The 27103-nt window shown below is 38.2% G+C and overlaps 8 protein-coding genes across 17 annotated transcripts; 6 read left to right on the top strand and 2 right to left on the bottom strand.

The window, feature by feature from the left end:
• The first annotated feature begins 275 nt into the window (after nucleotides 1–275).
• On the top strand, nucleotides 276–2753 carry LOC104712105 (patatin-like protein 7). The gene is made up of 2 exons (XM_010428925.3): nucleotides 276–2017; nucleotides 2222–2753. The coding sequence occupies exons 1-2, from the start codon at nucleotides 863–865 to the stop codon at nucleotides 2534–2536; spliced, it is 1470 nt and encodes a 489-aa protein (XP_010427227.1). The 5' UTR covers nucleotides 276–862; the 3' UTR covers nucleotides 2537–2753.
• Nucleotides 2754–6510: 3757 nt separating this feature from the next.
• LOC104712102 (putative cysteine protease RD19D) lies at nucleotides 6511–8411 on the bottom strand. The gene is made up of 4 exons (XM_087467395.1): nucleotides 7828–8411; nucleotides 7386–7505; nucleotides 7052–7295; nucleotides 6511–6963 (listed from the first exon to the last, which is right to left on the bottom strand). Exons 1-4 carry the CDS (start codon nucleotides 8299–8301, stop codon nucleotides 6689–6691), a joined length of 1113 nt encoding a protein of 370 aa, XP_087323521.1. The 5' UTR covers nucleotides 8302–8411; the 3' UTR covers nucleotides 6511–6688.
• A 456-nt stretch (nucleotides 8412–8867) lies between these two features.
• Nucleotides 8868–11135, top strand: LOC104715673 (serine/threonine protein phosphatase 2A 57 kDa regulatory subunit B' epsilon isoform). The gene is made up of 3 exons (XM_010433064.3): nucleotides 8868–9219; nucleotides 9308–10541; nucleotides 10624–11135. The coding sequence occupies exons 2-3, from the start codon at nucleotides 9366–9368 to the stop codon at nucleotides 10927–10929; spliced, it is 1482 nt and encodes a 493-aa protein (XP_010431366.2). The 5' UTR covers nucleotides 8868–9219; nucleotides 9308–9365; the 3' UTR covers nucleotides 10930–11135.
• A 403-nt stretch (nucleotides 11136–11538) lies between these two features.
• On the bottom strand, nucleotides 11539–15246 carry LOC104712101 (putative pectate lyase 13). The gene is made up of 4 exons (XM_010428924.3): nucleotides 14584–15246; nucleotides 13592–14489; nucleotides 12819–13027; nucleotides 11539–11864 (listed from the first exon to the last, which is right to left on the bottom strand). The coding sequence occupies exons 1-4, from the start codon at nucleotides 14721–14723 to the stop codon at nucleotides 11597–11599; spliced, it is 1515 nt and encodes a 504-aa protein (XP_010427226.1). The 5' UTR covers nucleotides 14724–15246; the 3' UTR covers nucleotides 11539–11596.
• A 1312-nt stretch (nucleotides 15247–16558) lies between these two features.
• On the top strand, nucleotides 16559–20197 carry LOC104715671 (FBD-associated F-box protein At4g10400-like). 2 transcript variants are annotated; one of them, XM_087467393.1, is made up of 3 exons: nucleotides 16559–17429; nucleotides 19577–19714; nucleotides 19803–20197. In XM_087467393.1, exons 1-3 carry the CDS (start codon nucleotides 16590–16592, stop codon nucleotides 20070–20072), a joined length of 1248 nt encoding a protein of 415 aa, XP_087323519.1. In that variant the 5' UTR covers nucleotides 16559–16589; the 3' UTR covers nucleotides 20073–20197. The 2 variants fall into 2 exon arrangements, with proteins under 2 accessions (XP_087323519.1, XP_087323520.1); XM_087467394.1 differs by lacking the exon at nucleotides 16559–17429 and adding an exon at nucleotides 18719–18792 and having other exon boundaries at nucleotides 18896–19714.
• A 388-nt stretch (nucleotides 20198–20585) lies between these two features.
• Nucleotides 20586–22551, top strand: LOC147939008 (FBD-associated F-box protein At4g10400-like). Its single transcript, XM_087467392.1, has 4 exons — nucleotides 20586–20808; nucleotides 20927–21790; nucleotides 21881–22024; nucleotides 22111–22551. Exons 2-4 carry the CDS (start codon nucleotides 20954–20956, stop codon nucleotides 22381–22383), a joined length of 1254 nt encoding a protein of 417 aa, XP_087323518.1. The 5' UTR covers nucleotides 20586–20808; nucleotides 20927–20953; the 3' UTR covers nucleotides 22384–22551.
• A 552-nt stretch (nucleotides 22552–23103) lies between these two features.
• LOC104712100 (FBD-associated F-box protein At4g10400-like) lies at nucleotides 23104–26178 on the top strand. Of its 9 annotated transcripts, none has more exons than XM_010428921.3 (5): nucleotides 23104–23397; nucleotides 23491–23595; nucleotides 23710–24605; nucleotides 24681–24818; nucleotides 24933–26178. In XM_010428921.3, exons 3-5 carry the CDS (start codon nucleotides 23763–23765, stop codon nucleotides 25209–25211), a joined length of 1260 nt encoding a protein of 419 aa, XP_010427223.1. In that variant the 5' UTR covers nucleotides 23104–23397; nucleotides 23491–23595; nucleotides 23710–23762; the 3' UTR covers nucleotides 25212–26178. The 9 variants fall into 9 exon arrangements, with proteins under 9 accessions (XP_010427223.1, XP_010427222.1, XP_087323511.1 ...); XM_010428920.3 differs by having other exon boundaries at nucleotides 23486–23595; XM_010428922.3 differs by having other exon boundaries at nucleotides 23134–23397; nucleotides 23509–23595.
• Nucleotides 24962–26178, top strand: LOC104712099 (monothiol glutaredoxin-S14, chloroplastic). The gene has a single exon (XM_010428918.3). It carries the CDS (start codon nucleotides 25471–25473, stop codon nucleotides 26002–26004), a length of 534 nt encoding a protein of 177 aa, XP_010427220.1. The 5' UTR covers nucleotides 24962–25470; the 3' UTR covers nucleotides 26005–26178.
• Nucleotides 26179–27103: the final 925 nt, after the last annotated feature.

Here is a 27103-nt window from a genome sequence, read left to right as displayed (position 1 = left end):
TTGCAAATGTTACCTTTCTTTTCCAAAATATTAAGTAACGTCGTCTCTCAATTTTATTAAAATTAAACTACTACTATATGCATACACTGACTACCCATAGAGATCTTCTCTTGCTCTACAGTTTTCTTTTTTTTTTTTTTTTGTATACAGAAAAAACAAATGCCTTTTGAAGTCTTATATGGAAAATTCAATCGCTAAAAAAAAAAAAAAAAAAAGTTAGTATAATTAGAGGAAATATACTCATTATAAAAATATATTTTTTTCAGCATGTAATCAAACATAATTATAATTATACAAAGTAAAAAAAAAAAAAAAAAAAAAAAAGTCTCTGTAAAAGTGAATGCAACTACAAGTCTCTGTGTTGTATTATGTATGTAATGCAAAATAGAAAAAATGATCCCAAATGATAATTAGTTAATTAATAGGAGTAGCTCTCGTTCCTCTTTGTCTTATTGATTAGTACTTTAAATAGTCCGTGTTTTGTCTGCCTTCTCTCCTTTCTCCTATTCTCTTCAATCTGATGGGTTTGGTGGGGGGAGGTTTTAAGTAAAGCGTGCGCTATATATATATACAACAAAACAACAGACATCCTCTGTAACTCCTGTGTTCTTCATTCTTCTTTCTTCAGCTTTTTTTTTGTTTTTTTTTTTGAATTTTTGAGAAGAGAGGGAAGAAGAAGAAAGTTACCATACTCTTTTAATTTTTTTTTTGACCAAAAAAAAAAAAAAAAAAAAAAAGTCCAAGACTTGTGTGGGTTTGGTCTGAAAACTCTCTTGTTGTTGTTTGTTGTTGTTGTTGTTGTTCATATATATGTCTTAAATTTGTGGGTAAGAAGGAAGTATTGATTTTTCTATCAATCATCATGCATAGAGTACGAAATAAACCCACCGCCACTGCTTCCGTTAAGCATTTAATTAAACAGAGAGGCGGAGCTACTACGGAGGCTTCTAAGTCGTCGGCGGCGAATGATGATGATAATAATATTAAAATTATGCAGCAGGAGGAGGAGGAACCTAGCATCGATACAGACAAACTCAGCTACGAGATTTTCTCCATTCTTGAGAGCAAGTTTCTTTTCGGGTACGGCGACGACGAGCCCAAAATCAAACCCGAACCCGCTAATTCGGCTGGGTCGGTTAAGAACCAGAGAGGTAAAGTATGTATCCTTAGCATCGACGGAGGTGGGATGAGAGGGATTTTTCCCGGCAAGGCTTTGGCTTACCTTGAGCACGCTCTGAAATCGAAATCGGGTGACCCGAATGCCCGGATCGCCGATTACTTTGATGTAGCCGCCGGGTCCGGTATTGGTGGGATTTACACAGCGATGCTCTTCGGTTCAAGAGACGGTTACCGTCCCATCTTCACAGCCGATGACACGTGGCAGTTCCTCACCAAAAACGCCAAGGGTCTTTACGGACGAGGACGAGGAGGACGACGAGGGATCTTGAAACGGGTCATGATGAGAACCGGGTCGGCCAAGTTGAACAAAGTGATGAAGGAGTCTTTCTCGGAGCTCACCTTAAAGGACACGCTTAAGCCTGTGCTTATTCCTTGCTACGACCTCAAAAGCTCTGCCCCGTTTCTCTTCTCACGCGCCGACGCACTTGAGACGGACGGCTTTGACTTTAGGCTCTGGGAGGTTTGTAGAGCTACTTGCGCTGAGCCTGGTGTTTTTGACCCGTTGGTGATGAAGTCCGTTGATGGTCGCACCGAGTGCGTGGCCGTTGGTGGAGGATTAGCCATGAGCAACCCCACGGCCGCTGCAATCACGCACGTGCTCCACAACAAGCACGAGTTTCCCTTTGTGCGAGGAGTTGAGGATCTGCTTGTTCTCTCTCTTGGTATGGGTCAGTTGCTTCACGTTAGCTATGAATACGACCGGATTATCAAGTGGACGGCTAAGCACTGGGCTCGCCCCGCGGCTCTTATTTCTAATGACGCTGCTGCTGACACCGTTGATCAAGCTGTGGCCATGGCTTTTGGTCACTGCCGCAGTAGCAACTATGTTCGCATTCAGGTATTGTCAAAATGCTCATTACTTGTGATGATCCAATTTGACCTAGTAGGAATGTTGTTGGATGATAATATCATCATGATATTTTGTTTGTCTCAAATGAAACTTTCAAGTTGGATTATGTAATGTACGTACTTGTAGGTGTTTTTTTCACAGATAATTTTGATGTGTTGTGTAGTTATAATGAATTGATGGGTTTTGTTGCAGGCGAATGGGTCGAGCTTAGGACCTTGCAGTCCAAACATAGACACCGACCCTAGTGGGAGCAATGTGAATATGCTGGTGGGAGTAGCGGAGGAGATGCTGAAGCAAAAGAATGTAGAATCGGTTTTGTTTGGAGGTAAAAGAATCGATGAACAAAGTAATTTCGAGAAGCTCGACTGGTTAGCCGGGGAGCTTGTTCTCGAGCATCAAAGGAGAAACTGCAGAATCGCTCCAACCGTAGCGTTCAAGCAATCCGTCCATAGGACAGATCAGAAGACAAGGGACAAGGATATTGGTGTGACCGCAAGAGAAAGATGAAATAAGAAATGGTTTCTTTTAGATAATTTAATATTCTTAGGATAAGGTTTTATTTCTTTCTTCTCAGGTTATGATTTGTTGTATAGATTTGTGTTTGAGTTCGAGTTTCCGAGACATGATGAGAAAAGGGGAAACACCTATCATCATCTTGCAAAAAAGAGCTCAAGCTCCTTAATTCATGCTGCCAAAAAAAATTATAAAAACATGATTCCTGTAATTTCGGTTTGTCTTTGTTTTCCTATATAATCATCATGATTTCTTCTTTGATGACATCTCCACTAGCTCGAGATAAGTTATTAGCCAGCTTTATGCAACCCAAAATGAATTTTAAAGTACATGTTTTCTTTGCCTTGTGCTTATGTGGAAAGAAGCGAGTTGGTGTGACACTTGGAATCTTAGAAGAGAACAGTTTAGATTCTAACTTTTGTCTGAACCGTAAGGAATGAAACTTCAAGTCTTGCTATTAGTCCTCTCTAGCGATTCCGGGTTTAGGCAGCCTTTGTCTTCAGGTTTGAAGGTTCGCCGTTTGTTTTTGGCAACAACGATGAAGACTCGAGTTATTTGGAACTAATGCAATTTCGTAAATCTCCAAGCTTCGCGGTTTAGAATTGATGTCTTTTTCAAGTTTTTGCTGGTTGTATAATTTTGTTTATTTCTTATTCATAAGTCTTTTAATCGTAGTTTTTGGTATTTATGCTTTCTTTGGTTCCTCTACGTTCATTGTGGCAACTTTAAAATTGTATATCTACCTAACATAGTAACATTGGTATCAAATAAGTTTTGTGGAATTTAACAAAAACACTATAAAAAGTTATCTAAAGAAAGAGTTAGCACAAATGTTCCGCAATCGGAGAAATATAGAATATAAAAGGTAAAAGTTATACTTGTTAAAATCTAGGGAATGAATCACGGGGAACATTCACACTAGTCCGCCAATTCACGAGTTATTACTACTAATCAAATCTCTTATAAATCGACACTCGACAGAATCAAGTCATCCAATAAAACACTCTTGAGGTTCGTGATACGACACCATTTATGGCAATAGCCATAAAATCCCACTTTATATCATTAGCAATAGTAGCTTCTCTCATGTTAAGATTTTGTCAGATTCTATTTTAATGTGTGAAATAACAACGCAATCAAAATCTCTATTGAGATTAATTGATTTAATTTTCATGTGGGTTCCAAAGATGTGAAACTTGGGAGAGCCTAATGAATAGAACGTATCATGTGATCACGTCGTTGGGATGCTTTCAACAAACGAAAAAAAAAAAAAAAAAACTCATTATCTTGGTTTATTATTTAATTTGGTTAGGAATTTGATTAAATTCCAAAAAGAAAACAAATGTTGTCGTTTGGTTCTTGCGCGTGTGCGTGCGTCGAGGGAGGGACGGTGCGGAGAACGTCACATATATCTGTGAGTAACCCCACGTCTTTGATTGTCGGTTCGGTCTCATCCACCGACACTCTCAGAAACAACATTTTCATTACAAAACTATATACAGTACATTGTTTTATTATTAGAATTTGAGATCTTTTTCATTCCTATCAATTATGCGTCGGTCCAAATATGTCTAGTAGCAAATTTCATCTTTAGTTTGGTTGCTTCTTTCATTTACGTGACGTCGATTTTCATATGGACAATATTTCGATGGTTAGCTCAACTATAGTTTCAGTTTACAACAAAGATTGGGTTCGAGTTCGGGTTACTTTGGTTTGAAAGAAACGTATTAAAGTCAAACCAAAATTATTTTGGTTTTAGTGTATGAAATGCGGCTTTTAATTTTGTTTAGTTTGATTATATATTTATAGTCATGATCATCATATGCGATAGTGTATCTGATGTTTGGATTGTTATAGTTTGTCGTTAATTCTTTACTTTCATATAAAATTTTGAAAGCTTACGAACCTTAGAAAATATTATATGGTTGGTTTGGTTTGGTCAACCAAGGGTTTGTTTTGGTTAGATTGTTTAAGCTTAGTTTGATGCATGTTTAGGTCAAATGACACTCAAGTCCATAAACTATTGCATTGGAGAGGAGAACAATATTAGTCTTTATCCTTATCGCCATATACTCAGATTCGTAATTTTTTTTTAAATCCTTTTTCTTTTTTGGGTGGACAACCATTACACCTGACCTAGTTGAACTACCGACACATAGGTAGATAAGATGAAATGGTTTTGTTTCTTTGTTAATCTTCGAAGTTACAAAAAATTTTAAGTGTACATATTTTGATGTCGATATTTAAGTTAAACAACGTTTCACTTTTTTTTAAATCATATTCTGTATCCGGATATTCAAATTTGACCATGTTAACAAATCGCTTTCAAACCGAATATATTAACCGAATAAAGTTTGCGAAAATAGTTCAGGTTACTTATAGCACAACTACAAGAAGATATGTTTCCATCCAGTTTGTTTAAGAACAATTAAGCATTAAAACAAAATTGAGACACTACTTTTATAAAAAAAAAAAAAAAAGAATGTTAGCTTTTTTGTCTACTTCTAATCGCATCAAAAAGAACGCCGAAAGTGAAACTTTATAACAAAAGTGGGCTTCGAGTTCGCACTGTGTGTTCTTGTTCAATACACTTTTGCTGTCTTTTGAGAGACGTTGAAAATCTGAGATTTCACTAAGAAAAAGGAAAAAACATGAAAAAAGAAGAGAAGTTAAAAAAAGAGAGGTTAGTAATAGAAGAAAATCTTTTAGTGGGATACTCTTGCCTAGCACCGGGTAAGCATCTCGGGGCCTACGTATACGACAGCAACAACATCAACAAAATATGGTAATCTGACTTGGTCAATTTCTTAACCATATTTGTAAATTCTCCTTTTCAGTTATCTAACTATAGTTTAATCAATAGTCAATTGACACATATATATGTATTGGAGAAAAAAAAAAAAAGCAGATTCCTTTCTTTTTTATTTATTTTTTTTCCTAAGTCATAAGATTGAGGCAGACAACCTAGAGAATATGCATTATTTTTTATGTCAATAATATGAATTATGTGAGTTTCTCTTCTAATTTTTATAAGATGTTTTTTTTTTTTTTACAAAAAACATATAATTTGATGTTTTTGTATCTTTAATCCAAGAACATAGAAATTTATTTTCAAAGTTTATTATCCCTACAAAAATCTACAATTCCATCTCAATGAGAGAAATGGAGAACGTGCTATATAGTTATAGCTGATCGTATATATGATTGGGAAAACGATAGTTGTGTCGGTTCCTTGATTTGTTAATACCGATAGAAAAATATATCCGGGAGTCATACAAGTAGCCCACCTATTCCAAATAAATAAGGGCCTCACTCAAAGCTCAAGATGAGAAGCCCTCGAGCCTTCAATTGATTTTTTCCTTAGCAAAAATGTTATTACCCCTTCTGTTCTACTATATGTATAAGATAATATGCTGATAGAAATTAAAAGAGAGTAGACATAAATTTATGAGTACTGTACATATCAAAAACACACATTCCCGTAAGAATTAAGTTTAATTTTCAACTAAATCCTACTAAAAGGTAAAAACCACAACGAAGTATCAAGTTAAATTTTCAACGAAATCCTACTAAAAGGTAAAAACCACAACGAAGTATCAAGTATGTAACGTTTCTTATTCTGAACGAGATATGATGTCAAAAATCCAAAACCAAATGAAGTGTTCCCATACGAAAAAGACCATGCAAAACGAAAGATGGGTACGTGAAAACGACTAGGCTATGCTTGTTTACGGTGATAGCAACGACCTGTCACCATTAACTCTTATCTGTTTTGTAGTTGTTTAGCGACAGATTTTGGTGAAAATACTAGTTCAGTGATTTCATAATCGTTTGCGATCTCAATGACCTCATTTTTCGTTATAATTTCGCTGATTGCTAATCCACAGTTACTTAATTTCTTCTCATACCAAATTTTATTTCTATCTCACCAACCTACGATTAATTTACGTGCGACTAAAAAAGGAACATTCTCAAGAAGAAATGTATAAAGGGAAGATATATCACCCATTGTTACTACAAAGACAGTCAAGACAACGGTCGCTGAATGACACCCATTGTTACTACAAACCCACTAACTCCACTCCTAAAACATGATCAAACCCTAAAACATAAACCAAGAGAGTGCAAAGGGAAGACGAGACCCATCTAGGACGAGACTTGGGTGGCTACCGCAGAGACCATTGAGTTAATCCCACATATATCGTGGCCACGACACAGCTTGTAGTACCCATCCTCTCCCCACTTCTTCCCCCATGAGTTCTTGATAATCCAATAGGGTTTATTACTAAGCCGCAGGATCGAAAACCCTTTTGATCCGTACCCAACAAGAAGTACCCCGTGGTTAATCCTTCTCTTGCTGCATATAAGCGGACACGACACTCCTCCGATATACGTCTGCATGTACACCGCGTTTAATCCCACTGTGCAATTAAACACAACAACAAATTAAGCGTTAGATATTTGGACTTCGAACCCACAAATTGTTGATTTTAGTCATATTAATATCACCTGCTAAGGGACCATGTCGAACTAAATTTGCTGCGATTTGATTCTCATCCAGTGGTATAGTGGTGAAGTTCGCTACTTTTACCGCAACCTTCGCAGGATCGAACTTGCACTGGCCTTTTTTGCCGGTGTAAGGATAGGATTTTTCCTCTTCTAAGCCTCCTGCTTCCATCAAATACTCGTAGGCATTTGTCATGAGTCCCCCACCACATCCATTGTCACACGCTTTCTTGTCCTTTGGATCGCACTATATTCGTATATTACAAAAGAAATTTTCTAAATTTTTCTTTTAAAAGGACCAAGTCAGATTGAAAATTTAATGGATGTAAAGACAGACCGCTTTATCACAATCGACAAGTTGTTGTTCGCTAAGACTGAGGAGCTTCCCGGTGGAGACAAAATGGGCTCCTTCAGCTGCTCCTGTTGTGCTAAATGCCCAGCACGATCCACATGCACCCTTCACATCCACACACCCCATGACCATGTAGATAAATACCCATTGACACAATATTTTCAATCAAATTAAGCCCAACCCAACAAAATTTCAATCATAGTTAGAGACAATTCTCTATGAAACATTATATCAACTACTATACCAAGTGACAATTATCAACATTAATTTGAGAATACTCTAAATCTAATTGGTAAATTACGTGCCTAATTACAAAGTAAAACAAACAGGTCATATTCTATATTCTTTCTACGCTGCAATCCAAGCCTTTAGACAATTTATATATATGTAACTATATATGTAACACTCGTAGATAGAAAGAACATACTTGATTCTTGACCTCAGTAACTCCACCTTTCTCCCTCCAGTCAAAATCATCAGGCAATCCCTCAACATCAACCATGGGTGCCTCCGCTCCAACTGTAACGCCACTGCCGCGGTCAACATCAGCTACTCCAGTGTACATCCGCTTGAACTCATCTTCCGTGAGGTCAGAGAACTGCGTGACTCCATGGACGGCGGTGGGGTCCATCATCTGGTGCTCAGCCGCCTTGAGGACGTTTTTGGCGAATATCCCGAGGCGGTGGACGTACTCCTCCCTAGTGGAGTAGCTCTTGCCGTAGTCGGACATAAAAACCCGGAACTTGCTCTCCGTGTGGGTTCCGAGTAGATTCAGATTCGGCCGTACTCGACGACCACCGTCCGTGACTTGGCGTATGGTGATCATGTCATCTACGGAAGCTACGACGTGGCAGAAGAAGATGGCGCATGTTATTAGCTGTGCTAAGGCTTTAGCCACCATGATCGATCGCTGTTATGGGTGGGTCTTGTTTTCAGGTGGCCTTAGTTAGTAGTCCCCAGAGATCTCAATGGCTTTGTGTGTATATAAAGAGTGGGATGATTGATACACATAAGTTTAAGGTAACGAAAGTGTTGGAGAGATACATGCAGAGTAGAGACACGTGGGATGTCTGCATGTATAGTAACCTAGTGTTACACAATGAAGCTGCATGACACGTGTTTATGTCATCCAGAAGTTATAAATCAGACATTTTAGTTTTTGAGTCTAGAAGAAAAGAAGAAAAAAACGTATAGTTTGTTCAATTTGGTTTCTTTTAGTTTGATAAATCAAATTAAGTTATACGTTAGGTTTTACCATCGGACACTGTTTTCTTTGGTAATTGGTACTCTAGAATCTAGATAGTAGATAGATATTATATGGTCAGAGACTCAGAGTCAGAGAGTTCAAATTGGTGGTGCCAAATTTCCCGGGTCCTACACCCAGCAAGCCACACTGATTGATAATATTTGATAGAGCCATAGAGGCTTCGGCCCATAAACATTTAAAAAGGTAAAAAACATTTAGATACTGTATTTTATTTCATCGTCGGCCGTATAAAAAACAAAATAAAGATTACTATAAGTAAATTTATAGATTTGAAAAGAAGAATCTTTTAAAAATTAGATTCTACATGTACTTTGTCTTCCCATTTAAAATTTCTCTAACCAATCATAATATTTGTTTTATGAAATTGCATCTTAATATTTATAACTTTTATGCAAAGCTTCAATACATGGTTAAAAATACATGTCCCCAAACTTGATCCTCCTCCTCCTCCTCCTTCATTCTTACATCAAATCTTCTTTCTCACGGTGTTTCTGGTTTCGGCCTAAATGCTTCTTCTTTCTCAGATTCTCCGATCCATTCATCGTTTCAGAGGTAAATATAAATATAAATCATCTTTCTTCCTCCATCATTCGTTTTAATCAACGACGAATCTTTTTGGTTTCTTTATTATTCTTTACAGGGTTCTGAATCAATCCAACAAAAAAGGTTACGTTTTTATTTGAACCAAACAATCGAAGATGTTCAACAAAATCATTAAACTGGGTCAGAAAAAATTCAACAAATCAGATCAACACCACCAAGATAACAACAACCCTTCCACCAACAACGTCGTCCGCAGCAGCCGCACCGCACCCACCACCGCATCCTCTGTTTCTAATGGCGAGTCTCAGACAACGGCTTCTTCTCCTTCACAGACACCAAACCACCCAATGTTCACAACAACGCCGACCCTCGAAGTGCTTCCTCTGTTAAAAGACGTGTCTTCCTCAGATCGGCCTCTCCTCTTCATGAAGAAGGCTCACATGTGTTCTTGCCATTGTGATTTCTCTGATACTCTGATCATGCCACGTGAGAAAGAGATCAAAAGGCAGACGCTTCTTGAATTGGTTGATTTCCTTCACTCTTCCTCTGGTAAAGTCAATGAGACGATGCAGAGTGAGCTTATACGTATGGTTTCAGCTAACATTTTCCGGTGTCTCCCACCTGCGCATCATGAGAACACTGGAGCTCCTCCTGAAGGGAATGATCCTGAAGAAGAAGAGCCTTATCTTGAGCCATGGTGGCCTCATTTGCAGCTCGTTTACGAGCTTCTTTTGCGTTACGTTGTGTCTTCCGAAATCGAGCCTAAGACTGCGAAAAAGTTCATCAACCACACCTTTGTCTCGAGGTTACTTGATTTGTTTGACTCTGAGGATCCTAGGGAGAGGGAGTATTTGAAAACTGTGCTTCATAGGATCTATGGCAAGTTTATATTTCACCGCCCTTTTATCAGGTGTTCGATTTATAACGTTTTCTACAAGTTCTTGTATGAGACTGAGAGGTGCATTGGTGTTGGTGAGTTGTTGGAGATCCTAGGGAGTGTGATCAATGGGTTTACAGTACCTATGAGAGAGGAGCATAGGTTGTATCTTGTGAAAGCTATTTTGCCATTACACAAGTCTAAGAGTATCTCCATCTACCACCAGCAGTTGTCGTATTGCGTGACACAGTTTGTGGAGAAAGATTACAAGTTGGCTGATTCCGTGATCCGAGGCTTGTTGAAGTTTTGGCCGCTTACGAATTGTCAAAAGGAGGTTTTGTTCTTGGGAGAGTTGGAAGAAGTCTTGGATGCTACAGAGCCCTCTGAGTTTCAGCAATGTGTTGTTCCTCTCTTTACTCAGATTGGGAAATGTCTTAATAGCGCACACTTCCAGGTTCGTTTCTTTTTTGATACAAAACAAGTCAAATACATTTTGAGCTATTTGTGATTGTTGATAAGAGATGTGAGGAGTGCAGGTGGCAGAGAGAGCTCTTTTCTTGTGGAACAATGAACATATCGTAGGCTTGATTGCTCAGAACAAAGACGTGATCTTCCCTATAATATTTGAAGCATTGGAGAGGAACATGAAAGGACATTGGAACCAAGCGGTGCACGGTCTATCTGAGAACGTTAGAAGAATGTTTCTTGAGATGGACACTGATCTCTTTGAGGAGTGCGAGAAACAACACGCCGAGAACGAAGCTAAGGCATGCGTAATGTTGGAACAAAGAGAATTGACATGGAAGAGACTTGAAGAAGCTGCTTCTCTAGCTGCTAACTAAAAGCCCACATTGATGACTTCTTAGCTATCTTTTTTTTTTTTTTTTTTCTTATCACAAGTAATGTTTTTAGAAACACTCTAATAATTGGTTTATTTTGTTTGTTCTTTCTTTTTTTTTGGGTCTCTTGTAAATGGCGACCGGGAATATTAATCCACAATGTCGCCGACGAGATCATGTCATAGAAGATAAAAATTTAGTGCTGTTCATTGCTGCTTCTGCAAAACTTGCTAGGAACTACAAGTGTTTACCGATGATGACGATATGTTTCTTAACTACTCCTGACTCATATTTTTTTAATGAAGACACTGATTTTGACTTGGACTTGTAGTTCATTGGTTAATTTCTTCTATATTTTTCAACGCACTTGCAAACACTTTTGTAACGTAGTTTTCGTTAAGAAGAAAGAAAAAGGTAGTGGACAATGGACATGGAAACAAAAAGCTGACTAATAGAAAGATGAAAATGTTACATCCTCCTGATGAACCAATGCATATTTGATTGGATGAGACAAAGTTAGTCTTTGATGTTGCCTTCACATTTCCATTTCCATTTCCGGTTTTGCATTGTTGTAAAAAGAAAAGTAACAAAATAATGGAGAGAGAGAGCTACTTTACACCAAAAACCAATCAATTTGGACGGTTCAAATCCTATTTGTTATCCATCCGTTCTACAACAATAATAGAGTTGATGATAATGACAAAACCGAAATCATTAACAAAGAAAACAATAACGTTAAACGCGGCTGCCGCGGCAGTGCATGGCTTCCAAATATCATCCCGAAGAAATTGCTGTCATCGCCGTTACTGCTGCTACTACTTCCTCTTGTTGTACCGCCCATACCACTCATATCGCCGATCCCTCCACCGCCGCTACCGCTGCTGCTGCCTTCACCTCCATACGGTGAATAAGAATTGCCACTCTGACCTTGATCATCCCTGCCCTCACCAAAAAAAAATCATTTCATTAGATAGTTATATGAAGATTTGATCATACGTTAGCTTAAAATAAAAAAGTCAAAAAGATACATTAACTAATGCGAAGGACTTTATGGATCCATAGAAAAAGGAATCATCTTTGTACGTAAGGGTCCCCTCTAACTCATAATGACATCATTACTCCCAAAAAAACTAATTGGCTTTTGTATTATAGAATGACAAATAAATTAGATTTGATGTATCAAAATGTAGCTGCATCAAGATCTTAATTAACATTTAACACAATATGACAGACATTTAGACCGCCCCCAATAATCCCAAAGGGACAAACAAAAATGATGGAAACTCGAAAAGAATAAAGTAGTAAAAATATGAAAAATGGGCAAGTGGGTAGAGAGACATTAGTCAAGTTGGTCGGTTCCCCAAGCAGACGATCACGTGCATCTCTCTCTACTTGAAATTTTGGAATACTGCCAAAATCCTATTGTCTCACATTCTCTCAATGAGCTATTTTTTTTTAATTCAGATTCGAATTAGTAATGATTTACCAAATTTCCAACTAATAATACTCTCTCTAGTTACATATCTTCATTTTAGGAATAATTTTTAGAACCTCTAAAAAAAGTAAGGACCAATTTATTCTAGACTGTGTAGTATGACAACTTAAATTCGACCTAGACAACTTTCAAAACCCATTATTATAACACGTAGTGACATAATCAATACTATAAAACAGAGACACTAAAACACAAACCAAAATAGTAAAAAAAAATTAGGGTTGTTATCAGTGGCTTGGACTTAACGACAATAGCAAAATCATACGCTCCCTCCTCTATCTAAGCACGCGCTTTCACAGCTAATTTTAATTAGTATATAAGATCATGCTTCATTTTTCTTTTTATGAAAATGTTCTCTATATCAAAAGAAGGGTAAAAAACAAAAAGTATTATTTACCTGGGACCGCCGAAAACGCCAGCGTTTCGAGTGAGCTGGTCTACGAGAGAAGCAGCTTTAGGGTCCACACTAGAAGCTTTTGAGTACATTGAGCTCATTCCTTCACCAGATGACACAAAGAAAGCTCCATTCTCCATCAGATCTCCTTCTGATCTCCAATTCCAATTCGCCCATTCTCCATCGTCTTTCGAGTCCACTCTCTTCGTCACCTGCTTTTTTTTTTTTTACACCAAATCAGCAAAAACAATCTCTGTTCCACGCCCCTTCTTAGCGCGTGGTACTACTCAAACAATAACCAAAAAAAAGTGTGTGGAGGAAGACAGAGAAGAAGAAGAAGAAGCAGCCCACATGGCTGTCATGCACTTATACTATACATACCATCGCTATCTCTCACTCCTCGTAGACCCAATTCTCATAAAAAATAAGATTCTTCTTTCTTTATGTCATTTTTTTCCCATTTACATAAAAAACTTATAACCGGATATTTGAAGATATTTTTTTTCCTCCTAGTAGCAAAAGACTAACACAACAACTGTCCATGTGAAATATGAACTGGACTCATAGGAATGAAAACTACACATTTGTCAATCACTCAATGAAAAGTTCTCTATGGTTTTTAAATCTATCCACAAAAACATACTAAACCCTAAAAAGTTCTCAAAGATAAGAAGTGTTGTTCCCACATCATTATAACAACAACAACAACATATATAAAAAAAGGAAAGATTTTTAGATATGGGTAATTAAACTTTGTAGTAAGATTAAAAGTTTACCTCTTTAGCGCTAGGATCAGAAGGAGCAGCGTAACGATTCCCTTGGCTGTTAATGGTAGGATTACCACTACCACCAATAGCATACATCTTCCACTCGGTGAAATCGTTATTCACAACATGAATATAACCTCTCCGACACCTAGGCATCCTCTGAACAAGCCCTTGTCCGAAATGATTAAACGCTATCGTCACCTGCATCCCCGTATCAGGCCCGTAGTTATCGTCATGACCCAACAACATCACCTCGTCGTGGTGCGTGAAGTAGTTGTTAGATATCGTTATAGCTGTTGAACCCATCACCGCATCTATAAGCCCGTCGGTGCAATGGCTCATGGAGCAATGGTCAACCCAGATCTTCTGAGATCCGAAGATCGAGATCCCGTCTCCGTCGGATCTACCTCGTTTCTCGAACCCAGCTGATGGTTTACAGTCGTAGATGTGGAGATTGTGGATGATGATGTGTTGAACGTATTGTAGAGTTAAGCATCCGTTTCCTGTGATGTGTACTGCTGATCCACGGCCGTCTAAGGTCTTGTAGCTGCTGATGATGAGTTCTTGTTTCAATCTGATGAGCATGTTTGAAGAGAAGACGATCCAGAGGGGCTCTTCTTGGATTACGCCGTAACGGAGTGTTCCTGGAGTTGGGTTTGTTGGGTTGTTGTCGGAGGAGTCGGTGACGACGTAGATCTTGCCGTTTTTGCCTCCGAGTGTGCCGTGTCCGAAGCCGATTGAACAGTCGGCGAGTCTTTGACGGTTTGATGACCAGTCTGAGTCGCTGCACTTCCAGCAATCGTCGATTGGGTTTCCGGTCCGGCAAGAGGAGGAGGATGAGGATGAGGATGAGGAGGAGGAAGAGGAGGAGCCTAGTTGTCTTCTTGCCATAGATGCATTGACACTCCTGTGAATTTTAGAGGAAGAAGAAACAGAAAGATTTAGTTTTTACTGGGAAAATGTGAAATGAGAGAGAGAAAGATAGGAACTTTTTTGATTACCTGATGACATGGAGAGCGACGGAGTCAGGGGAAGGATGTTGGTGAGGGAGAGTGAGATTTAGGGGTTCAGTAGCGGAGAGGAGTGTGAAGAAGAAGAGGCAGAGAATGAAAATGGTGTATGTGAAGTTCGGAAGAGGCATCTTTAATGGCGGATTTTGACTTGGTTGGTGCTTGCTTGATTTTTTTGGCGGTGAATGTTGGTTGGGTTGGGTCTGGTAAAGTGTCAGAAGAAGAAGAAGAATGTTGGTTTAGAAATGTGGAGAGAGAGAAGCAGAGAAGGATTTGAAGTCCACATGAGAGAAAGCTTTGTAGAAGAGGAGGAAGAAGAAGAAGAAGAAGAAGAAGCTGCTGCTGCTGCTTTATCTCTCTCTCACTCTCTCTCTCTCTGCTTCTCTGCCTTCTTGCTGGAAACAAGGCTAATAGGTTTCCTTGAGATTTTTTTTTACTCTGTTTCTCTTGGAGATTTGTGTCCACTTGCTTTGGTGGAGATTGGTTAGAATTTGGGCCTTTCGTTTGCAAAGAAAGCCCATATTAATATCGTTGGTTACTTCTTTACTTTTTTGATGCTTAGGTGTTGACTGGTTCTCCCGCTATCTCCCGCAAACGCTACGTTTGCGGATGGTAGTGGTTGCTAGCGATTGGTACCAATCACATAAACCGCTTCCAATCGCTCCCAGCCGCTTCCAATCGCTCCCAACCACTGAATTCTAAAAGCTGTTTCCCGCAAGTGTTTGCGGTTGCGGGCGTTTGCGTTTGGAATTTTTTTTTTTTTTGAAAAAACTTGAAATAAAGCAATGATAATGAAATATTTTTATATATATCTTTTACCTAACTATTTTATTCATTAATGATGGAAGAAATTGAACTACGGATACGATTGAGAATATTAAAAATAAACAATTGGAAGAAAATAAGATTTCAATTAACAATAACCCGGAAAACTTGAAGTAAATTTGCACATAAGTTCAAAAAAATCTAAATAAATATAACATTTCATCAGAAATTTAAGAAAATAAGATTATTTGTGAAAAATATAAAAACAAATCACGAGTGACTCTTTTCAACTCTCGCTTGATCATTACTACTGATGCAAATACTGCTCCATAGAACTTATTGAGTGTGTGAGATTTAAGAAAGAAGATATACGATCTAAAACATATGTTTAGTCATTTATCAAATTACTTGATTAAAGTTTTGGTAAAAAGTCAAATGCATAAAGTAATAATTATTTTACTATGAAATTTATTTGTTTTTTAAATAATTATTTTAGTATTTTTAATGAATTTTAATTATAAATTAAGTTTAATAAAGTTTTTGATATTTTAAAACATTTATATAATTATATATCACATTTATTTATATTCCAACCGCTATTGCACCCGCTGGAAAACCTCCCGCAAACGCATCAATTTTAAATCGCTAAACCAGTCGTTCAAAACGCTTAATAACGCTTGAAACCGCAATCGCCCGCTTCCGCAATCTTCCGCAACCGCAACCGCAACCGCAGCGTTTGAACCAGTCAAGCCCTTAGTCGGTGTCTCTGTTTTCCTTTTATTTAAGGTTCTAGATATAATAGAAACTTAACAATTCATAGTTGTTGGTTTTAGATTCGATAATCGTAAGAACATAACTTTTATTATTGATATTAGACCTCTTGATATTATTTGAAGAACTTTTCTTCTCTTAATCCTATCACGGCCAGACCAAGCTTGTTCTCAACGCAATAATCCTGGATTCCTAGTACAGACAACGTAGTCTACTATACAGTTCTTCGGGCACTTTCCGTCTATCCTCTGATTCTGGTTCCCTAGCGGCCAAGCCTTCAGCTTTCTCTAAGGTTTTGTCCCGTCCTCTTTGTGTCTGAGTTTTTCACTTTTTACTAATTCCTCCTTTAGCTTCTTGAGTCTTGAAGATGTTTTTATTTGTGTGTGTGTGTTTTTTTTTCCTTATCTAGGTTGGAACTTCTTGGAAACAGTAACAAAATTAACTTGGTGGTTTAGAAAGATATGGACAGAATCAGCGGGTTATGTGATGAGCTGCTTATTAAGATATTATTGTATGTTCCGACTAAAGTTGCTGTATCCACTAGCATTTTGTCTAAACGATGGGAGTATCTTTGGATGTGGTTGCCTAAACTTGATTACGGTAGTAAGTATGATTCACCCCCTGAACGCAAGAGGTTAGGGTGTTTTCTTGACAAAAATCTGCCATTACATAGAGCTCCTGTTATCGAAAGCTTCCGTCTTGACTTACGTAATTCAAATCTTCGACCTGAGAGTTTCAAGCTGTGGGTTGTAATAGCACTTTCTCACTGCTTACGTGAGCTGGAGATTCTTTATAATTCTTATACGGAGAAGCTAATTAACATAATTCCGAGTAACTTGTATACCTGCAAGTCGCTCGTGATCTTGAAACTCAAAGGCCAGATTCTCTTGGATGTTCCTCGAATGGTTTTTCTTCCCTCTCTGAAAACTATGCATCTTCGAAATGTGAGATACCTTAATGATGAAGAATCTCTTCACCGGCTTATACCTAATTGCCCTGTTCTTGAAGATCTAAGGGTGGATTTACGTGATTTTTGCGGCATGGGAAAGTTAACTGTTGTTGTCCCATCTTTACAGAGTTTATCACTCTCTATACTTTACCCTAATGATGGTTTATATAGGATTGTGATAAAAACTCCTTCTTTAAAGTATTTTAAATTTTTAGCTCATAATAAGAGTCACGACTGTTTGGTTGAGAATATGCCTAACCTGATCGAGGCAGATTTAGATCTTGATTTAGAAAACATCAAGAGTCTTATTGGATCAATCACATCTGTCAAGCGTCTTGCAATATGTTCAGAGGTAACCTATTCCATTTATAAACTCATTTCTCTATATCCATTTGTTCATGTTTCGTCATATTGTGCATGTGCAGGCTGTGTATGGCGAAGGTTTTGTCTTCAACCAACTTGAACATCTAAAGGTATGTAGATGCAGAGAGCTTTCGTCGGATCTGCTTGTTCGGCTGCTCAAAGATTCTTCTAACTTACAAACACTAGAGGTTTTCGAAATGGCTGTAAGTTTTTGTTTGCTAAAAACTATGGTCCCTTTTTTTTCTTTTGTCTTTTGTATAATTGGTCTCCTTCACCTGCACAATATGGTTTTAGTCTAATACTTGTGTTTGATCTCAGTATCATGAGCATTATGATAGGGCTGACTGGAAGCAACCAAGTACTGTTCCTAAATGTTTGTTGTCGAGTCTACAAACTCTCAACTGGCCGGTATACACAGGAAGACCAGAAGTATATCTTGAAGAATGCTCTTCACTTAAAGACTACAACAATCACGTCACGTGAAGAGGATCATGGGGAATGGAAACTTCCAAAATTTGAGATGATCAAGGAGTTGGCACTTTCTTCCAGAGCTTCAACAACATGCCAACTCGTGTTTCATCGAGTCACTAATCATTAAAATTGCTCTTGTCCAGTCCATCATTGAGTCACTAGTTATGTTGTTTTAAAATCCCAAATATTTAATGACATGCACTAGACGACACTAGCTTAGTGGAGGTGTTTGACAACATGTTTTATTTTATTCCATTACACTACCCTTTAACTTGCTCAAATTCCAATATCAAACACAATCTCCCCGAAAAAAAGAAATGGCTCTCCGATATATGAAATCGTCGACGTTGATAACTCCGGTCGCCGTCGTCCTCCTCCGTTACCAACAAGCCTCAATCCAGCAGGCCCAGTTCATTTAACTTTGTTGAACATTACTATACCTCATTTTTCTCGTAGAAGTCGTAGTTCGATTACTTCGGCTAGTCTGTCCGGTTCTCCGGCCAGCGTCATATGAAACATTTAGGACTCCAAATTTTTTTTTTTTTTTTTCTTTCCCAAATACGAGAAATAGAGTTTTAACATGAAAGCTCTCGGCCTATAATTATCAGGCCCAGTAACATGCCCATCAGTGACCCCCAAATTAAATGGAAGGCGAAGGGGTTTGATGAAGTGGTGAGAGAGTAGCAACCGTGAGGACGAAGCTTTGGCCGTTCCCGATGCTCAGCGATATCTTCTAAATAAACCATCTCTTTTCCTTTTCCGTGCTTTTCGATTGAAGCACTGGTAACCGAGCCTCCAGCTTTCTCTAAGGTTATACAGTTCTTAGGACACTTTCTCTCTATCTTCTGATTCTGGTAACCTAGCCTCCAGCTTTCTCTAAGGTTTTGTCCCGTTCCTTCTTGTGTCTGAGTTTTTTCACTTGTTACTTATGCCTTCTTGAGCCTTAGAGATGTTTTCTTGTGTTTTATTTTTTTTCTTATCAAGGTCGGAACTTCTGTGAACAGTAACATTAGTAACTTAGGGGGGGTTTTAAAGCTATGGACAGAATCAGTGAGTTATCTGATGAGTTGCTTATCAAGATATTATTGTTTGTTCCGACTAAAGTTGCTGTGTCCACTAGCATTTTGTCGAAACGATGGGAGTATCTTTGGATGTGGTTGCCTAAACTTGATTACGGTGGTAGACATAATGTTACAGTGTTTTCTTGACAAAAATCTGCCATTGCATAGAGCTCCTGTTATAGAAAGCTTTCTTCTTGTTTGTAGTTCACAATTTAAACCTAAGAATATGAAGCTTTGGGTTGATATAGCAGTTTCTCACTGCTTACGTAAGCTGGAGGTCTATGATTTTTCTTCATATCCGGAGAAGCCAAACATATTGCCGAGTAACTTGTATATCTGCAAATCGCTCGTGAGCTTGAACCTCTTTGGCGAGTTTCTCTTGGATGTTCCTCGAATGGTTTTTCTTCCCTCTCTGAAAATTTTGGTACTTCGAAGAGTAATATACTTCAATGAAGAATCTCTTCAACGGCTTCTATCTAATTGCCCTGTTCTTGAAGATCTATTGGTGGGTTTACGCCAGGGTGACAGCATGGGAAAGTTGACTGTTGTTGTCCCATCTTTGATATATATATCTGTTGTTAATGTTTTCAATATTCATGGGCAGGCTATGTATGATGAAGGTTTTGTCTTCAACCAGCTTGAACATCTGAAGATATGTTTGGGGGAGTCTTCTTCGAATCTGCTTGTCCGGCTGCTCAAAGATTCTTCAAACTTACAAGTACTAGACATTTATGAAATGAAAGTAAGTTTCTTCGTTTGACTCTTTCTTTCTTGTCTGATATATATATGCACAACATGGTAAAAGTCTAATTTGATCTATTCGATCGCAGCATCACTGTCATTCTCCTACGATGGTTGACTGGAATCAACCAAGTACTGTCCCTGAATGTATGTTGTCGAGGCTACAAACTCTCGACTGGTTGGGATACACAGGAACACCAGGAGAGAGAGATCTTGCAGTTTATATCTTGAAAAATACCGTTCACTTAAAGACTATGACAATTTGGTCAGGTGAAATTGATGTATCAAAATTTGAGATGGTGAAGGAGTTGGCACTTTCTTCTAGAGCTTCAACAACATGCCAACTCGTGTTTTATTGAGATCATTGATCCATGAACTCGTATGGTTTTGTCATCAACTCTCTAAAATCTTTTTTCTTCGTGTGTTTTGATTAAAACTTTGTCCTCTTATTATTATGTTTTTTTTTTTTTTTTTAACTTTTAAATCCCAAAGATAATGACATTGCACACTACACTGGCTTAGTTAGTGGTGGTGTTTGGCAACAGGATTTATTTTATTCCATTCTCCTTCGCACTAACTGTTTTTGTGGCTCACAAACTCATCATTACCCTTTTCACTTACTCAATTTCCAAATCTCGCCAAGAAAAAAATGGCTCTCCGATCTATAAAATCGCCGACGTTGATACCTCCGACCGCAGTCGTAATTTTATTATGGACCATATTTATGTTTTTTTTTGTTTGGATAATTAATTAGGACTCCAGTTTTCAAATACGAGAAAGAGAGTTTAACATGAACGCTCTCGGCCCATAAGGCCCAAGAATATTTCCATCATTTATAATATAACTAAACCTTTCGCTAACCCAAATTAAATGGAAGCCGAACGGTTTGATGAATAGTGAGTGATTGCAGAGTACCAACGGTGAAGACCAAATTAGCTTTGCCAGTTCCCGATGCTCAGCGATTCCTATATCTTCTGATAAACCAACTTCTTCATCTACATGGATTCCTAGTTCAGACAACCAGTGACACTCATCAGCATTGAGGACGGTATACAATTCTTCGGGCACCTTCGAGAGCCTCCAGCTTTCTCTAAGGTTTTGTCCCGTTCTTTCTTGTATCTGACTTCTGATTTTTTTGCATTTGTTGCTTATGTTAGCTTCTTAAACCTTAAAGACGTTTCCTTGTGTATCCTTTTTTTCTTTTCTTATCAAGGTCGTAACTTGGGGGGTTTTTAAAGATATGGACATAATCAGTGGGTTATCTGATGAGTTGCTTATTAAGATATTATTGTATGTTCCGACTAAAGTTGCCGTGTCCACTAGCATTTTGTCGAAACGATGGGAGTATCTTTGGATGTGGTTGCCTAAACTTGATTACCGTAGTAGGTATAATTCACGCTCTGAACGCAAGTTGTTGGGGTGTTTTCTTGACAAAAATCTGCCATTACATAGAGCTCATGTTATCGAAAGCTTCCGTCTTGACTTACGTAATTCAAATCTTCGACCTGAGAGTATCAAGATGTGGGTTGTAATAGCAGTTTCTCACTGCTTACGTGAGCTGGAGATTATTTATGATTCTTATCCGGTGAAGCCAAACATATTGCCGAGTAACTTGTATACTTGCAAATCGCTCGTGATCTTGAAGCTGGAAGGCGATATTCTCTTGGATGTTCCTCGAGTGGCTTTTCTTCCCTCTCTCAAGACTATGCATCTTCGAAGTGTGAGATTCCCTGATGATGAAGAATCTCTTCAACGGCTTCTATCTAATTGCCCTGTTCTTGAAGATCTATTGGTGGATTTACGTGAGAATGACAGCACGGGAAAGCTAACTGTTGTTTTCCCATCTTTGCTGAGTTTATCACTCTTTATACCTGATACTCACGATATAGATGGGATTGTGATAGAGACTCCTTCTTTAAAGTATTTTAAACTGAAAGATCATAATCAGAAGATTCACTACTGTTTGGTTGAGAATATGCCTAACCTGATCGAGGCAGATGTAGATGTTGAATTACCTTACATCAATAGTGTTGTTGGATCCATCACATCTGTCAAGCGTCTTTCAATATGTTCAGAGGTAATCCATTTTCCTTTTATCAACTCGTTTAATATAGTCACTTATTGATGATACAGGCGTATACAGAATTTATCAACTCGTTTAATACAGAATCAGGCGTATGATCAAGGTTTTGTCTTCAACCAGCTTGAACATCTGGAGATATGTATGTGCAAAGAGCATTCGTCGGATTTACTTGTCCGACTGCTCAGAGATTCTTCTAACTTACAAACACTAGACCTTGTCGAAATGGAGGTAAGTTTTTGTTCGCTAACTCTTTCTTTTTTTCCTCGGTCTGATGCACAATATGGTTTTAGTCTAATTCTGCTGTTTGATCTCAGTATCATGAAGAATTTGGTGATTTGGAATACTGGAATCAACCAAGTACTGTTCCTGAATGTGTGTTGTCGACGCTACAAACCCTTGACTGGTCAGTATACAAAGGAACACCAGGAGAGAGAGATATTGTAGTTTATATCTTAAAAAATGCCGTTCACTTAAGGACTATGACAATTTGTTCACGTGAAATGGATGTACAACGACAACTTGAGATGATAAAGGAGTTGGAACTTTCTTCAAGAGCTTCAACAACATGCCAACTCGTGTTTGATTGAGTCATTGATCCAATGGACTCGTATGGTTTTGTCATCAACTTTCTGAAATCTTTTTTCTTCATGTGTTTTGATTAAAACTTTGTCCTCTTCTTATTATGTTGTCTTAACTTTTAAATCGCAAAGGTAATGGACATCCACTACACTGGCTTTAGTGGTGGTGTTTGGCAACATGGTTTATTTTATTCCATTCTCCCTCGTATTAAGTGTTTTTTTAAGTGGCTCTCATTAGTTATTAGGAAAAATGGCTAAAAACAACTTCAATTATTTGTCAAACGCTTTTTCATATCTAAATTTTAACATCATGCAAATAACAATCTGAACAGTGCTAAAATTCAAATTTGCTAACTGAACTATATGAAATGTTGTCACTTCAACATATGTTCCAACGGTATTAAGTCGAAATTTAACAGAAATGAGTCATACGACTTTTAGTATCCACAAGGCATTGAGACAAGCTAAAACGATATCGTTTTAGTCATTTTGTATCAACCATAACACACATATAAATAACTAAAACGACATCGTTTTAATTAATCTTATTGCCATATAGACGCCACGACTCGTATGACTCAACAGTGTTAAACTCCAACTTAACACCGTTCGAATATATTTTGAAATTGACAACAATTTTTAGGTAGTAAATTTGAAATTTAACACAGTTTAAATCGTTATTTGCAGGGTACTGAAGTATAAGTATGAAAAAACGTTTAGCAAATATTTAGAGTTGATTTGGACCCTTTTCCCATCGTTATTATCAAATTCCAAAATTAGACAAAATCTCCCCGAAAAAAATGGCCCTCCGATATATCAAATCGCCGACGTTGATACGGCGCAGTAACATGGAAAAATAGTTTTAACATGAAAGCTCGGCCTATAATTATCAGGCCCAGTAACATGCCCATCAGTGACCCCCAAATTAAATGGAAGCCGAACGGTTTGATGAGTGGTGGGTTGGGTGAGAGTAGCAACGGCGAGGACGAAGCTTTGGCCGTTTCCCGATGCTCAGCGGTTCAGGTAACTTCTGATAAACCAAATCCTTTCCTTTTCTGTGCTTTTCGATTGAAGCTTCTTTTACATTTACCCTTCCTGGATTCTTACCTAGTTAAGACATCCATGTCTACTCAGAACTGAAAAGGGTATACGGTTCTTAGGACACGTTCTCTCTATCTTAATCTTCTGATTCTGGTTCCCGAGCCTCTAGCTTTCTCTAAGGTTTTGTCCCGTTCCTTCTTGTGTCTTAGTTTTTTTCACTTGTTACTAATTCGTTCTGCTAGCTTCTTGAGCCATAAAGATGTTTTCTTGTGTTTTATTTTTATTCTTATCAAGGTCGGAACTTCTGTGAACAGTAACATTAGTAACTTGGGGGTTTTTTAAAAGATATGGACAGAATCAGTGAGTTATCTGATGAGTTGCTTATCAAGATATTATTGTTTGTTCCGACTAAAGTTGCTGTGTCCACTAGCGTTTTGTCGAAACGATGGGAGTATCTTTGGATGTGGTTGCCTAAACTTGATTACGGTGGTAGACATTATTCACCTTCTGATTGCGAAATGTTACAGTGTTTTCTTGACAAAAATCTGCCATTGCATAGAGCTCCGGTTATAGAAAGCTTCCGTCTTGACTTAAGTAGTAGAAATTTTACAACTGAGAATATCAAGCTCTGGGTTGTAATAGCTGCTTATCACTGTGTACGTAAGCTGGAGATTATTTATGAATCTTATCCGGAGAAGCCAAATATATTGCCGAGCAACTTGTATACTTGCAAATCGCTCGTGATCTTGAAACTGAAAGGCACAATTCTCTTGGATGTTCCTCGAGTGGCTTTTCTTCCCTCTCTCAAGACTATGCATCTTCGAAGCGTGAGATACCATAATGATGAAGAATCTCTTCAACGGCTTCTATCTAATTGCCCTGTTCTTAAAGATCTATTGGTAGATCTATGTGAGCATGACAGCATGGGAAAGTTAACTGTTGTTGTCCCATCTTTGCAGAGTTTATCGCTCTATATACCTTATAATTTTGATATAGGTGGGATTGAGATAAGAACTCCTTTTTTAAAGTATTTTAAACTTGAAGATTGTAGTGATAAGAGACACTACTGTTTGGTTGAGAATATGCCTAACCTGATCGAGGCAGATGTAGATGTTGATTTACATAACATCAAGAGTCTTATTGGATCAATCACATCTGTCAAGCGTCTTTCAATATGTATATCTTCAAAGGTAATGATTTTCCATTTTACCAACTCATCTACAGTATAATCATCTTTTGTTAATAATTTCAATATTTATGGGCAGGATATGTATGATGAAGGTTTTGTCTTCAACCAGCTTGAACATCTGAAGATATGTTTTGGGGAGTTTTCTTCGAATCTGCTTGTCCGACTGCTCAATGATTCTTCTAACTTACAAGTACTAGAGCTTCATGAAATGGATGTAAGTTTGTTCGTTTGGCTCTTTCTTTCTTGTCCTGATGCTCACAACATGGTGAAAGTCTTATTATCAAAAATAAAACATGGTAAAAGTTTTAATTCATCTATTTGATCGCAGAATCACTGTCATGATGATACGATGGTTAACTGGAATCAACCAAGTACTGTCCCTGAATGTATGTTGTTGAGTCTACAAACTCTCAACTGGTCGGACTACTCGGGAACACCAGGAGAGAGAGATCTTGCAGTTTATATCTTGAAAAATGCCGTTCACTTAAAGACTATGAAAATCACGTCATTTGAAGGAGAAGTTCCAAAATTTGAGATGATCAAGGAGTTGGCACTTTCTTCTAGAGCTTCAACAGCATGCCAACTCGTGTTTCATTGTCTATATTGATCCATGAACTCCTATGGTTTTGTCGTCAACTCTCATAAAACTTTTTCCCTTCATGTTTTGATTATAACTTTGTCCTCTTTTATTATGTTGTTTTTAAAATCCCAAAGATAATGACAAGCACTAGACTAGCTTAGTGGAGGCGTTTGGCAACAGGGTTTATTTTATTCCATTCTCCTTCGCACTAACTGTTTTGTGTGGCTCACAAACTCATCATTACCCTTTTCACTTACCCAAATTCCAAATCTCCCCAAGAAAAAAAATGGCTCTCCGATCTATTAAATCGCCGACGTTGATAACTCCCACCGCCGTCGTCTCCTCCTCCGTTATCAACAAGCCTCAATCCATCCGATTCTCTCTTAAACCTACGGCGGCAACAACACTCGCCGTACACAACCGCGGTCCATCGTTCTACGGCACAGGTTCGAATCTCAAGCTCAAATTAACAAAATTCCGATGCTCGGCGTCGTCGCTTTCGCCGCAGCTCAAAGATACGTTGGAGAAACTGGTGAGTTCGGAGAAAGTGGTACTGTTCATGAAAGGAAACAAAGATTTCCCGATGTGCGGGTTCTCCAACACGGTGGTTCAGATCTTGAAGAATCTGAACGTTCCTTTTGAAGATGTGAATATCTTGGAGAATGAGTTGCTGAGGCAAGGGCTTAAAGAGTATTCGAATTGGCCTACGTTTCCTCAGCTTTACATCGGCGGTGAGTTTTTCGGTGGTTGTGATATTACTATTGAGGCGTTTAAGAGTGGAGAGTTGCAGGAAGCTGTTGAGAGAGCTATGTGCTCTTGATATTGAATCTGGTGTTCAAATACCTGGATTTGGTTTTTGTACTTGATGTGTCTCTTTTTGATGTCTCTCTGAAGTTTATTGAAGAGACATATTGTATGATGGTTTCTTGTAGGTATAGAACAGTACAATGTTTGTGAACTCTGAATCTTTTGGATATGAATGATCCTTTTGTTATGTGTTTGGCTTGCAATGTTGTGTTGTTTCTTGAATTTGCATGTGTGAAGTTATTAGATGCTCTGCCACATAGGTAGTTGTTGCAAGTTGCAGCCTTCTGATACCGAGATATCAAACTGAAGATTCCAAATATATATAGATACCTTTCTGAGTATTACTCTTTTGGTGTTTGTCTCTGACAAAGAATTTTCTAAAAGTCTTGAGGCGATTGTGTTCATCCTTGGAGATGGGTCTGGATGAGATCTTCGTATTCATTCCACTTTCAGTGTAGATTGCAGAAATTAGGGAAGTGAATCATGATCACGTGCTAGAGAAAGTGGTACTTCACCAAGAAAAGCAAAATTTTGGTTCCATGGTTGTTGGAAATCTCCTACTTATATATATATATAGTACAAGAAAGGACGAACGGGAAAAGTTACTGCAGTCCATCATCACTCATCAAGATTCTTCTAAGTTCCACATTGTCTTTGGAAGCTCAAAAGTCTTCAGGACCATACTTGCTATTTGCTATATCATCATCTATAGTCTTACATGTGTTGGATGAAGCCAACGTTTCTCCACGTTTTACTGGTTCGGATTACTAACCGGTCACAGGGTTACCGGTCGGGGTGAGGTCTTAAAACAGGTCTTCCAAGTTTTACTGGTTCGGATTACTAACCGGTGTCAGGTTGACTGATGACCAAAACTGGGAGACTTATCTGATGAGTAAGGATAGGGCAAAATTGTAATAGACGTAGATTCTCTCTCGTTCGGGCCTTAATCTGAACCACAGAGTGCAGATGGGGATAATCAAAGAGAAGAACATGATATAGAGAAGACACGTGGCCCAATGAGAAAGCCACGCAAGCTCTGTCTAGCCAATTGTAATCTGATTTTAGATTCCGCATCGTACAAAACCTTACTTATACGATCACTCTCTCACATT

This window comes from Camelina sativa, chromosome 9, assembly GCF_030686135.1.
Source record: "Camelina sativa cultivar CO46 ecotype springtype chromosome 9, ASM3068613v1".
NCBI lineage: Eukaryota > Viridiplantae > Streptophyta > Magnoliopsida > Brassicales > Brassicaceae > Camelina > Camelina sativa.
This window is presented reverse-complemented; position numbering and strand designations above follow the sequence as displayed.